Source organism: Capsicum annuum, chromosome 11 (assembly GCF_002878395.1).
Source record: "Capsicum annuum cultivar UCD-10X-F1 chromosome 11, UCD10Xv1.1, whole genome shotgun sequence".
Classification (NCBI taxonomy): Eukaryota; Viridiplantae; Streptophyta; class Magnoliopsida; order Solanales; family Solanaceae; genus Capsicum; species Capsicum annuum.
Genome location: NC_061121.1, coordinates 231,477,772 through 231,492,538, shown reverse-complemented (window position 1 = coordinate 231,492,538; position 14,767 = coordinate 231,477,772). Strand labels below are relative to the sequence as shown.

Here is a 14,767-nt window from a genome sequence, read left to right as displayed (position 1 = left end):
ATTCCAATATTGTATATAATTACTAAACATCTCAATTTTAAATAAAGATACATAATTAGTTCCCAATACATTTTTTTTAATTTTGAATCTGTCGAGATATATAATACATCCAACGAAGATATATTTTTTTTCTTTGTAAAGATACCCCCTCCATTTCAAAATAAATGAATTGTTGAGCTATTTTTCAATATCCAAAATAAATGAATTGTTCATTCCTCAAGAGACATGTTGGAAATTTCTTTCAATTTTATCATTTTCATTTAATGAGGTTCTTAAGTACTTCACATTTTTCTAAGAGAGTAATTTAAGAACAATTAAAAAAATAATAGTAGAAAGTAACCTACAATTTATGTCCTAAAATTTTTTTCTTAAGGTGTGTGACATATTCCAACAACTCAATTATTTTGAAATGAAGGAAGTATATAATTAGCTCAAGATACATTTTTTTCAATTTTGGATCAGTCGAGATACATAATTAGCTCCCGACACATTCAATAAATATACATAATTAATTGAAATATTTATAATTACTTTGTAAGGATGGAAATTTGTGTAAATATAATAAATTAAGATGTATGTTTATATTACTTTTAAAAAAAATATAGAAAAAAAATTATAAGAATATGACATGTGGTGTCCAGCAGGTTCAGTAAGAGAGCACTTTCATCCACCAAACAAATAATAAAGAAAAGAAGATAAAGAAAACGTTATCTCCTAAATTTTTCAATCTTTTTCAAAAGATTTATAACGTAATCTAATAGAAATAATCATTTACTAAACGGAAAAGGGATAAATATATTCTCGAATTATGATAAATAATACGTATATATCCTCTATCGTACTTTGAATACGCATGTGTTCCTACTGTTAATGAAATGATACATATCTATCTCTCACACTTATAATAGGGGCAATGTAGGAGGGCATATACTTACTACTTATCATAGTTCGGAGGTACATTTATTCGTTTTTTCATTTTAATTTTTTTATCTCAAAAAATTAATCCAAACCCACTACCCGACCAAGTCACAACTAAAATTCAAGAGACGCCAATCTAACTAATGTATTTTTCCTACTCCTAATATAGTAACATTCACTACTATCAATTTTTTGTTTAAAAAAATCACTAACTCATAACACCCAAAAACAACGCAAAATAAATTGAATTCCTCACGTTTCAATTTTCAGCGAAATTCTGTCGGGAAAACACTATCCACCACCGATCAACACCACATAGCCACCATCTCCGTCGAACTGAAAACACCCCACCAACAAATCATCGCTACACCCTTAGCTTCGGCCTAATCTCCACTCCCTTCAATCAGTAAACACCAACTAGTAACAACAAATAATAATGAACCTGAAGGAGGGTAAATTAGGCATTGATTCGAACTTCAATACTGGGCGCCTCTATGAACCCTAGGAAGTGACCAATCATTGCAATTTGATTGAGGTTCACATTTAAGAGAAAAAACAGAGGGAGTATCAAATTTGAAACAAAAAATAGAGGTCGGACCGAGTTGATTTGAAAGGGTTCAATGGGTTTATTGGGTCGAATAGTGAGTTTGAGTTAATTATTTGAGATTAAAAAATTAAAATAAAAAAGAAATAAATATACCCCTAAAATATAATAAATAGTACATATGTACCCTCCATCATACTTTGAGTACACGTATGCCTCTATCGTTAGTGTGAGAGACATATACGTACCATTCCATTATTTTCTCTTGTTTTGCCTCTGGCACCTGTGGCTTTCAACATAACTAAATGGGGTTCAACAAATTGTCATTCAAAATCAAATGTAACTTTGTATGGATAATATTGTGTAATAATACACTTCAAATGTTCAAAATCTACTTTACAAGAAATTTAATCACTACATGATTTTGCTATAACTGGAAACTAGGAAATTTGTCTGAACAAACAACAAAACTAATATCGACCGCGGTAAATAAATAACTATAGGACAATGCGCTATACAAAAATGAGAAAGAATTTAGCAGTTGATTTCGACCATATACCTAAGTCAGTTACAAGAATGGGTAGTAAGTGCCAAACGCTAACGCCTGCAACGCAAAAGTTAGAATGACTTTGAATAACAGCGTGTATGGAGGGTTGTTGCATGGTGAACTGTTGTTACCGAACTGTCCTGCATTGACATATTCGGTTTTCCCTCTGCTTGTGGTAGCCGAAACATTAACAGGCTGCGAACCTGATAGTTGAACACATTGGACAATAAAACGCGTCTTAGCTTAACTCGACAAATAACTGAAGTTAAAAAACCTAATTTATTGCAGGGACGAAATAGTTCGCCTATTTCAAAACATTGTTTCAACTGAACGTACTGTAAGCGGTATGATGTGTTGTAGTGGTCACTATATGACTTACAATCGTAATTGGCCCATCCAATCCGTTGTCCAGCCAAATCGTAAACAATGATCTTGTCTTTTAGAACAAGGTCTGCACAGAAATATAAACATGCGAATCAACAGAAAAGAAGACAAAAAAGATCACGTTCATCTAGAAAGGCGCAATCATTAAAGCAAATGCTTTTTTTTTTGTAAATATGATGAAATATAGAATACGAATTATGACTCGTGAAATGATCAAAAGAGGTAACCGGCAAAACCAGTAGACGGTTAAAAAATTAAAAAGAGATCCTAGAGGTGAAAGCATTAATGGGCATAAATCAGGCAAAACATCTACCAGGTGAACTCGTTAACGTTTATGCACAGATTCTTCTGGTACTAGAGTTATTTCTGTGATAATCCTTTAAAAGTACAGGGCGTATGCGAATTTAAATAACCGATATATCTCATTAACTCAGCGAGCAGAGATCAATGAAAGAGATGGCGTCGTGAGAAACATAAAAAAAGAGGGAGTTGAAAGAAATTACCTCCTAAAATTGTCAATCCTTGGCCCGCAATTTTCTGAAAGCCCATACACCAGACAGCGGTACCACCCTACAAAAGCAAAAACTGTACTAAGTGCGATAGATTACTTCCACAACTAGATTGCAGGCACTAAAAGAATTAAATAGTTTTTGGCCATAGTGTGGTCGGTGAACATATTGGAATAGAATATGTGACAAAGTAGCAGTAGCCACGTTTATGAATATCTTTCATTCTTCAAAATGAATAGCTACTAAACAATAATTGAAAGTGAAGTTCTGAACTGGTCAACATGTAGGTAAATGGCGTTGAAGACACATCTGTAACTTAAGACTATATTAACGAGTTTGAAGAAAATTTGACTTACAATGGAATTTTGTTGTATAAGGTAGTCTTCACCCCTTAATACCATTGTTGCACCACCAGCAAAATTCAAACTCACCATGGGAAATATATCACTGACGCTGCGCACAAAAAAATAAAGTACTGGTCAAAATTTCAGTACAAACTAAACTAAAACATCCGAAAGAAATGAACATAGATGCTCCCAAGTTCAATATTATTTTAGAAAACCTGGAGGTGGTTAGATAACACTGATTTCCCCGAGCAACGAGAGGGCGCACATTCTGTGAAACAGCCTGACTGATCTGCACGAGAAAGAGACTATTGAGTTATAACGAGCATTCACGGAGATATAATTGCAACTCTACTGGATTCAAGTGAAGTTTTTCCCAATATTAGTAGATGTAACACCGTGAATTGATCTAAATCTCAAATACAAACAAATCACACAATCGGTCGAATGATATAACTTACAGCATTAACAAAAATTTCATAAGCTTCTTCAGCAAGATATGCCAGAGTCGTTCCAGAATCAACTATAGTTCCCCTGTTGCTTGATGTTTCAAATACTTGTGGACTAATAGCCAATGTTTGTCCGTTGAGAGCAATACTCTGAAGATTCAAATTGTAATGTGGCCTGGTGAAGGAAAAAAAAATACGTACGTGTAAGTTGGGATATTTATGAAAAAACACAGCGGCAGGTGAAAGATATCCACGAAATCAAACCACAAAGGTAAGTACACAACTCACATTGTCCATATTTACTTTGGGGCAAGGAATGGGAAAGTCAAAGCTGTATTAGCATAGGCTTACGCATTAAAGATTACAGACCGATCACATTTTATTAGAAGCTCGACCAGTTCAAGAGTCCATATTGTAATAAAGGTTATAAACAAATATTTGCATGGGGTGCGAGGAGTGCATAATCAGCTACCTGGGAACAGATATTTGCATGATTATTGGGAAAACAAAGCTCAAGTTACTAATAACGTGAAAATATCAAACATATCCTGCCTAAATGGTCAATCAAATTCTCTACTTTCCAGCATCAATTATTTGCATCACCCATTTTGCCTTTAATGGTATGTTCCTGCAAGAACTGGCATGCCTAATAGTAGTATGAAGGGGACTTATAGCAGTTCCGCCAAACAAGTTGGGACAAAATATTTTTTTTTTTTAAATAACTTTTAGATCTCAAACTCAGTAACTTCACATATAAACCAAAGAAAAGAAACTTCACATTAGAAAAGATAAAGAAGCCGGATACTTTTCGTTGTTTCTTTTTTTACCGTCTTAGATGAGATCTGATTAAAGGACTACAAAGAATACCTTTACTATGCCAATATTTGGCACACATCAGATAGATTTGCAATAAAGTTTTGGCAAAGAAAAATAGGAAACACGGTCACGAACTATCTAGTAGAAAGATAAATGAAGTCATGCAAGCCCGACATGAAAGAGATAACATACTGCGATGGGACAAGTGGAGTGTAAACTAAATTTGGCTCCACAATCTGACCTAGCACCAAGATACCACCTCCGCCATTACTTCCTTTCAAGCAATGGGAAAACACATTTGGGGTCACTCCTTGGGAGGAAAGTTGTGCGATAACCGACAAGCCTTGCTGTCCAAATCCAAAGATCCCATCAATTGCCCTGTCGGGCTTAGTTAGGTCTCCCGTCTGTGATGTGCTACATCTGTGTCACAAAAACCCAACAACAATAAGGTTAAATGCTAACAAGTAGTTGAAGTAACATATGCCATCTCAAACTATAAGGATGAATTATAGCACACCCGAAAGCAACTTGAGCAGACGAGTTTGTCATCAAAGAATTCCCCGCGATTGTATCAAAGTGCATAAGATCTGCTACATAATAGCCCGAGGTCCCACTGCCATCGCCATATTGGAACGTATAACCGCACCGATTTTGAGTAGAACACCCAGAGTCAGAAGACTGTTCTCCAAGAGAACATCGTTGGTCTGAACACGAGACCGGTTGAGCTGTTGACGAGCTTGATGGATCAAAGAATTCTAACTCAATCTGCTATAAAAAGAAAAATTTAATCAAACACTATTCTTACAACTGTATGTTCAAAAACCAAAATTCCCCCAAAAAACATGGAAATTTGCCGAAATAACAATAAAATACAAACCTGAAGTCCACTAGATGTTGGGCAACCATTACAAGAAGCACAACTAACCCACAACACATCACTGCCCGTATCTATCTGTACATAGAATTCTTTTGGAGGGGAACCCAACTTAACTCTTGTAAAGTACAGCCTGAAACAAAATCATATCCTCAACTAACATTCATTGTGATAGACGCATAACTTGTAAATCAATCATAAAACTGCTACAAAACATGATTAACCTTAGCCACTAGATAAGTAAAGTAACAAAAATCCAAGAAAGACAACGTAAACAAGAATTCTATGGCCACAAATCCAACTTAGTCCATACACAATCTACTGAGAAAAAGAGATGAAGTGCAAGTGTTGATACAGTACTATACTACTAATGAAGACAAGAAATAATCAAAAAAACAAGTTTTACCAATTACCATTGCAACCAGTCCAAGACACTTCCTTTTTTTCCCCTTCATTTTTTTAAAAAAGAAACAAAAAGAGAAATACTCAATTTCAAACATAAACTTTTGACAAAGAAAGTACCCACTACCAATGAAATCATCAATAAAACAACTAGTTTATTATCTAAATTTCCTGAAATAAATAGCCAGAACAGTTCTAAGCTAAAATCATCAATAATTTGCAAATAAAGAGTGTCCAAGAAACTTCTTTTCCCCCTTAATTCTTAAAAAAGGAACAAAAAACGAACTACCCAATTTCCTTAAATAAATAATTAACAAAGGGAAATACCCAATTTCCAACATAAATTGTTGGCAAGAAAACTACTCCCTCGGTTCATTTTTACTAGTTCAATATTGACAAACTGGACAAGTAAAAGTGGATGCTGAGAGAGATTCAATTGTTCCCTCCGTCCAATAATACTTGTCCACTATACTAAAAATAGATGTTCAACGATACTTGTCCAGTTTGGAAAATCAACAGAACAGATAATTTACCCATTTCTTCCCATTTAACCTTTGCTATTAGATACTATTCATCACTCAACGCATTTCCCAAGACAGATCTTCAAGAACAGTTCTTGAAGCTAAAATCACAATATCATCAATAATATGCAAATATAAATAACAAGAAATACAATCCAAGACTCTTCTTTTTTCCTTAAATTCTTAAAAAAGAAACAAACAAACAAAAAAGAGAATTACCCAATTTTCAATAAAGAAAATACTATTCACTATTAGCTAAAATTGTTAAAGCTAAAATCACATTATTAAATCAAATATATGCAAATAAATAGTTTAAACATATATGTATCTATATGTAAAAAAAAAAAATATATATATATATATATATATATAACCAACTAGAAATGGATCATAAGTGCCTTCAACGACCCTAATTCTTGAAACTAAAATCATTATATCATCAACAATATGCAAAAAAAAATAACAAAAATACAGTTCTTGAAGCTAAATTCAAGATATATTAAACTCCGTGTCAAGTCAAAACCAGACATGCAATATATATATTCACTACTTATTAGCTAAATTTCATGAAATAGATCATCAAAAACATTTCTTGAAACTAAAATCACATTATTATAATTTATATCAATAAAATACAAATAAATTTATACCCAACAAGAAATGGATCATAAGTGCCTTCAACTGAGAAATCAACAACTCCATTACTAAAAGATTGTTGCTGTTGCAACATTCTTCCATGTCTAACTCGGTCACGTGCTTTGAGTTGACTCAATTCAACTCCACCATTACTCGTTGGAAAAGCTCTTTCTAATGGCAGCACCGCCGTCGCCGTCGCCGGAGAAATTGCACACACAAACACCAAAAGCACCAACAACATATTCAACACCGACAGCTAAATAAACTAAAATTTTATTTTATCTATAAGTTGTTGATCAACATATTAAACAGAACAAAAAAATTGCTTATTTTATGAATTAATTATATATATAAAAGATGATTAATTTTTTAAAAAAAAAAAAATGGTATGAATAAAGAAGAAGAATAGAGGGGAAAAAAGTGTTTTAAAGTTTTTGGTGCTTTTGAGAGGAAAAAAAAAAAGTGGAAAGATAACGGAAGTTTTTTGATATGGTGGAAGTTACGTTACGTGTTATATATATAAGTATAGTCTAAGTTATCCATATGAGTTATGATTATTATTACTATATATTTTAAATGAATTATCTTACATAAATAGTAGTAATGTATTTGTAGTAATATTCAGACTGAACGACTCTATTTGAAATTATAAAGATGATAATTTTTATATATTATTTTTTTTCTTTTTATAACTGTAGAGTCTGGTGCATCTGACGAATTTTATGCGATACATGTTATCTTTCATTATCAACAGATACTAAGTAACTCTGCTCGTCAAAATTAGAACAACAACAACAACAATAAACTCAGTGTATTTTCATCAAGTGGGGTCTGGAGGTAGAATGTATGCAGTCCATATTGCTACTTACGAAGAAGTAAAGAGGTTGTATCCGATAGACCCCTGGCTCAAGATAAAGAAAAACTTTTAAGGTCATAGTAATACATGAAATCGAAAGAGTGGCATAACCGAAATACTAAATAAGAAATAGTAAGAAATAAGAGGGACACGAAAAAAAAAGTGAGCAATACGAAAATAAAAGGTAGGAAATAAGGAGTAAGAAAAGGACACCCAATAAGAAAAGGACACCCACTTAGCAATAACATACACTAGCGGCTCCTACTAAAGGTCACAGTTCTAGGATTACTAACCTGGCGGCACCAGAGCTCCCTAACTACTAGTTACAAACGACATACGCACTAGCCCTCTACCCTTATCCGCGACCTTCACACCTTCCTATCTAGGGTCATGTCTTCAGTAAGCTGTAACAGCTCCAAGTCATGTCGAATCACCTCTCTCCAGTACTTCTTCGGCCTACCTCTACTCCTCCTGAAACCATCCAAATTTAGTCTCTCACACCTACGAACTAGGGCATCCGTGCCCCTCCTCATCACATGTCAAACCATCTCAGTCTTCCTTCCCACATCTTGTCTTCCACCGAAATCACTCCCATCTTCTCTCGGATGATCTCATTCCTAACTCTATCCTCTCTAATAATTCCACACATTCAACGCAATATTCGCATTTCTACGATCTTCAATTTTTGAATGTGAGGATAGAAGAAATTATCCAGTGTTTATTTCTATGGTCACACCCTTGATGTTATTTTTTCACATATTATATAGTAACGCAAAAAAGAGTTAGATTTTTTTAGAAACAGTAATAAGATATGTATGTATTTTTATCATCTTCAAATCTTATTAGTGAAATTTTATGGAGTATAGTTTGTTATTATTATTGTATAATAACATAAAAAAATAATTCTTAATGTTTCTTTAAGAAATTTTTAAAGTTTTTACTAAACTTTTAATTCGCTTATATAGTTCATGAGTTGGATTAAAGAATAGATGTACATTGCATCATTTTTTATTTTTTATTTTTGGTAATAACATTGCATCATCACTATTTTTGTGTGAATGTAGAGACAGACGACTTCTTCTTTTGACTACCAAAAAGAAAAGAGATGACTTTTCTTAATAAATTTGAATGTATAATCATGTTTTTAATGAATTTGAATGCATCATCTTATTTATTACTGTTTTGGCTTATTTTTATTTGTTCTTTTTTTTTAATTTTGAAATATTCAATAATAGTTGTTCAATTTATAAAATCATGAATAGTTAATTTATTTTTATTTATTTTATCTTTACGATTAAATGTGATTCATTATTTAATATACTTTTTTAAAGTATTAAATTTATTATATTCAAAAAATAATATGATAAAATTACTTAATTTCTGTGTAAATAGAAAAATGAATAAGTAAAAATAGAAGGAGGGATTATTACTTGATATTTCTATATATGAATAAGTCATCAATTATCTTTCGATTAAAATTTATATGCATTCAGTGTATATAACAAGTCAATATATGCATGTCATGCGTTTAAATTTAGAGTTTATGTTATTTAATTATACTTAATTAATATATATTTTATTTTATTTAGTTACTTAATTATGATTAAAAAATATTAATTTGATGTATCACGATCAAATTACTATGACAATCGAATTAACTTTCCTTAAAATTGGCTTTCATAGATAGATTATATTTTAATATTTGGAAGAAGTGACTTATTTTCTTTTGGTTTTATACAACTACGTGGTGTACGTGTCAATATATGTGCACATCTACTATTTCACAAAATACAAATTATTTTCTATCAACATCTTGACAATTATTTTATCTCGTTCGAGAATATTAGTCTTGTTTTGGTTAATAAAATTATTTTAAATTAATTTAAATATTTTAAAATTATATAAAAATATTAATTAAAAATTATGGAGTATAATTTAATTTTTAAAAATAAAATATAACTATATTTAGTAATAGTCATAACAATACGAAATCACTTAGTACTTTTCTACTGAAATTTAATCTCTGATTTCTCATAATTCTCATTTATTTATTGGCTCTCAATCACACTCTTATTTTGGTGTAAAATAAAAGGAGATTATACACCATCAACGTATTCAAAATATATCTATAGGTTATACCACTCTATGAAAAAAAAAAAAATCTAAAAAACTTTTTTATTTGTCAAATGCATTGGTAGCATTTTTGGTTGGGAACAAATTATTTTAAAATTAATTATTTGAAATTAGCTATTTCAGAATAAGTTATTTTATCATATATATGAAATAAGTTATTTCATTACTATGATATAAATAATGAAATAAATAATTCTAAAATTAACTAATATCTCCAATCAAACATAAAATAAAATAATATTACGTATATTTTATCCCGAAATTATTATAGTTTATCCCTCACATCAGAATTTACATATTATTTTAATTACCTTGGGATTGTAGAGATTCATTCCTCTAAATTATCATACTAAATGAGCTGTTCCTTGGGGAATATAATAATATACTAATTGTTTATTTATGAAACAACTCAAATGTTGAGCTTGACAGCCATGAAATCTATAATTAGCCCTTGTAATTATCTCTTTGTTTGCTTAATTTCCCCTCTACTATTACTTAAGCAAAATTTGCAAAAGAAAAAGAATACAACATACCCTACCCTACCCTACCCTGTATATTCCCACCAAATAAGATTTGGAGAGGGTTAGTGTACGCAATTCATATCACTACCTCAAATGTGAGATAAAGCGGTTGTTTCCAATAGATCCCCGGCTCAAAATAAAGTAATCTAAGATAAGGAATAGTAACAAAACAGGATAACCTTGAAATTAACATATTCAATAATACCAAAAATAAGATACTCCAGGTAAACACCAAAACACACAACATCCTAACTCAGACTAACCTTCTACCCTAATTTGCCTCCTCCACAACTTCCTATCTAGGGTCATGTCTAATCACATCCTTTCAATATTTTTTGGGTCTACCTCTACCTCACTTGAAACCATCTCTAGCCAACCTCTCACACCTCCACACTGGGGCATCCATGCTCCTCCGCATCACATGATCGAACCATCTCAACCTCATTTTCCTCATCTTGTCCTCCACTAAAGTCACTCCACCTTATCCCAAATAACCTCATTTCTAATCATATCTTTTTTAGTACACCTACACATCCACCGAAGTATTCTCATCTCCATCACCTTCATCTTCTGGATGTGGACTTCTTAACAGGCCAATACTTCGCCCCATACAATAAAACCGGTCTAACTCCCTCAAAAGAAAAACAATAAATAAAATTAAATAATTTTATATATTTATATATATTTAAACAAAATAAAAGAGGTCTTTTGGTTTGTACTTGAGGTTCTAGTATTGGTCTTTCAAAAATTAATTACTCCAATTAATTAGCATATGAAAGATGTGACTAAATGATTTTTTGCTTTTCTTGTTGCTACTAGTACATATGGACCAACTTTATTTTGTCACATTGTGGGGACAACCCTCCATGCTAAGGAAATTAAACTTTGATAGTGGTCAATTCAAAGCTCAAAACGTTTACAATAATCAAATAGAGTTTCATATTAGGTTCCATTTTATGTAGCATTATTTTTTTTTAATTTGTTTTAAAAAATTATTTTATTATAATTAAGAATTTAATATATTTTTTTTATAAAAGAAGTAAAAAAATGCTTTCAAATATATCAAAATTTTAACGAAATTTGTTATAATACGTCTGAATTTTGAGAGGGTCTTATGACCTTTAGAACTTTATGGGAGTTTTATGACTCTTCTAAACTATTTATTAGCGTATTTTATTAATATTTATTGGTACTAAATTCTTTTTCTAACTTTTTAATATTTTTTATTAACTTAAAATGTTATTAAAATATACTAATAAATGGTTCAGCGGGTCATAGGACTCCTGCAAAATTTAAGTTTGTTACAGTAAATTTTATCAAAATTTAAATATATTTGAGACTATTTTTTTATTTATAATTATATAAATATTTAAGAATTATCTTAAATTATAAATTTTAAAAAATAATTTTTTAAAATATAATGATAAATTAAATAGTATCACGTAAAATGAGACGAAAGAAAGCACTAAACAGAAACTAAAATAACTTTTCTTTAACAAATTATACTTTATTAAAGCGCTTTCAACCCACAGTTCAAATTTTGTTCTTGCTGTCTGACTACTTGGCTTTTTGATGAAAAGGAACTGAAGTGCTCAATTATTTTAAAGTTTTAAACTTTTTTCAAGCCACTTTATTTGGCTTTTTCTCAAAGGAAAAAACAAAATAATTAATAGCCACAAATATCTAAATACTTTTTCTACATTATTTTACACTACTTTAGCAAATGTGGTGATTATATCAAAGTGAGATTTGAATTTTATGACTATTATGCCCTTCGACGGCTTAGAAAAATTTTGATCAAAATTTTTAGTGACTTTAGGTAGCAAGTAAACAGGTTGAGTTGAATTTGATATATATATATAAATTTTAATAAATAAAAATGAATTGGGCTAATAAATAGAGGAGTTAACATTAAACTCAAACTTATTTTTGAAAATGAAATGATCATTTATTTTTATAAGTAGGTCCGAGGAAAATGGAAATATATAATCCTTAGACTTATTTTATGAGAGGTAAAGAGAATGTTTTCATAGATCTCGATTCAAGAAAAACATTTTCAAATAAAGTTAGACTAATATAAAAATAAAATACGCGATAAAAATATTGTAGAAAAGAAAAGTACTTACAACAGAATAATAGATAACCCTCGTAAAGAAACAACAACAATAATACTCCTACAATTTAAAGAATAAGGTAGTAAGGGGTCGTTTGCATTGAGGTATAAGATATAATAATCTGGAATAATACAAGATTCTTTTTCCCGCATTCGGTTGAATTATTAGGCAGTTCAGCAATTATTTATCCCATCATTTATACCATACCAATGGCGCTATTTATATCATAACGATGAGATAAACTATTCCATATACATAATGAAATAATTTATCCCAGAATAGATAATAATCTCAAAATAATTTGTTCTGAACCAAACGACCCCTAATTTTTAGTTTATGAATTTTGAATTATAATTTTATTTTTTTATTTACTGAGTTCTCAACCTGAGTCGCAACATCAAGGTTTGAGCCAAATTGAGCAAGGACCGCCACTTCGTGATATTGTGCCAATTTCAATTTTGAACTATGGCAGACTTGTTTCATAGTTTTCAACTGAGCAACAAATCCGACACGACTGACTGATAAGCCGACTAAGAAGACCCTGGCCAGTCCACGTGGCCTACTTGACAAACGTCAGTGACAAAGACATCATAAATTAATCCGCGAGCATCGCAATGAGTCTCCCCTCTCTATATATATATTAAGTGAATTTAGTAACAATAATATCGAATTTGAGCTAAAATGATTGATTTCTACCGAGTCTGAAGATATTAATTAATACTAAAAATAGTATATAGGAAGCTTCCTAATGAATTTCAAAAAGAATACATAGTCCAAAAACATTACAGCAAATAAATTGGACGATGAAAATTACAATTGAAATTGACTAAGTATTAAGTAGCTGCCAAGTACACCTATAGCTGCCAAGTACACCTAACACAAATTCTTTGGATATATATAAAGGCCACATAGAACCAAAAATTCAAAACAAATTCAAGTTTAAATTCTTATTATATATAAAAAGCTATATATAGGTAAATAAATCTTTTTATGCTTGTATATATTACATGCTAAATAATTTGTCTTTTTTGTATTTATTTTTGTAAGTTTTCATTCGATGTTAGCTATTTATAATGGAATCCGATTAAATTTGACTTCGCGCTTTATAAGCCCTAATTTACTTGCCTTGTTGGTGAGTCTATAGCAACAAAGTTGGTAGATTACTTTGATTGTTAAAATCTTTGTTAGGTGAAAGTTAGATGTGAAGATACATCAGTGATCATCCTGATTTTGTTCTCAAATAATTTTATTTTTTTTAATTAATTGAAGGGGTACAATGGAAATTTATTTTAATTAATTGTCTTGATTTAGTAAATTGACAAGTATTTATAGTAAAGTGGACAACTGATATGAGACGTAGGGAGTATCTTTCGAGAAATACTAGTGATGAACTTTCTTGGAACAATATCGTTGCACTATAAGCGTCTCATTTAGTTTAGGGATTTAGGGACTAGGTCTGATGAGGAATTGCGATAACTCATCTTAGTCTTAATATGCCGAGTATATCTTTGGCAAAACACATTAGGGATCGTTTAGTAGAAGGGATAAGAATGACTAATCCAGGGATTAATTTAGAAGAGGAGCTTATCCCATGTTTGGTTGAAACAAAATGTCTGGAATAACTCATCCTAGGATTAGTTATCCCAGGATTGTAGTATTTTTCTAATCCCTCCTTGAGGATGAGATAACTAATCCCGGGATAACTTGTTTTCAAACCAAACGACCCCAGGTTATTCCAATGCTCGAAGTGGTAATCATGAAGATAATTTTAACGTTGCTCCAAGGCTTACTTATGCGGTTAAAGATATCATTGGCAAACTAGATGGAGTAATGCACCAACTATTTATTACTAAATCAAATAGTCCCGGGATAAAATTTTTAGTGCACCGTTTGATTGTCAAGGTCGGGATAACTTATCCCACCATTTATACCATAGTGATGGAATAAGTTATCCCCAATACATGATGGGATAACTAATCCCGGGATAAACTTTTCCCAACCAAACGATTAAAGGTAAAGTTATCTTAAGATATACAGCTAACCACACAAGTAAAAGCTAATCAGCCTGTCAATGAGACTCTCCAAACTGTTGCAGCACCCGTGTCGGATCCTTCAAAAAATGCACTATTTTTGAAGGATCCGACATGAGTGGCGTCAACATCTTTGGAGAGTAAACATAAAGAGCAAATGGAGGAGAAA

At 31.2% G+C, this 14,767-nt stretch overlaps 1 protein-coding gene across 4 annotated transcripts; it reads right to left on the bottom strand.

Moving 5' to 3' along the window:
• Window positions 1-1,782: 1,782 nt before the first annotated feature.
• LOC107847878 (aspartic proteinase 36) lies at window positions 1,783-7,480 on the bottom strand. Of its 4 annotated transcripts, none has more exons than XM_016692453.2 (10): window positions 6,959-7,480; window positions 5,389-5,518; window positions 5,029-5,276; window positions 4,704-4,931; window positions 3,708-3,870; window positions 3,465-3,538; window positions 3,259-3,355; window positions 2,897-2,963; window positions 2,389-2,460; window positions 1,783-2,212 (listed from the first exon to the last, which is right to left on the bottom strand). In XM_016692453.2, exons 1-10 carry the CDS (start codon window positions 7,183-7,185, stop codon window positions 2,031-2,033), a joined length of 1,488 nt encoding a protein of 495 aa, XP_016547939.2. In that variant the 5' UTR covers window positions 7,186-7,480; the 3' UTR covers window positions 1,783-2,030. The 4 variants fall into 4 exon arrangements, with proteins under 4 accessions (XP_016547939.2, XP_016547940.2, XP_016547938.2 ...); XM_016692454.2 differs by having other exon boundaries at window positions 2,346-2,460; window positions 5,029-5,279; window positions 6,959-7,471; XM_016692452.2 differs by having other exon boundaries at window positions 5,029-5,279; window positions 6,959-7,471.
• Between the last annotated feature and the right edge of the window lie 7,287 nt (window positions 7,481-14,767).

Coding starts and splice junctions, on each gene's coding strand:
- LOC107847878 (XM_016692452.2), bottom strand. CDS start 7,185: ATGTTGTTGGTGCTTTTGGTGTTTGTGTGTGCAATTTCTCCGGCGACG. Junction 3,356..3,464: donor TGTTATCTAACCACCTCCAG/GTTTTCTAAAAT, acceptor TTTTGTGCGCAG/CGTCAGTGATATATTTCCCA. Junction 2,964..3,258: donor TTATACAACAAAATTCCATT/GTAAGTCAAATT, acceptor TTGCTTTTGTAG/GGTGGTACCGCTGTCTGGTG.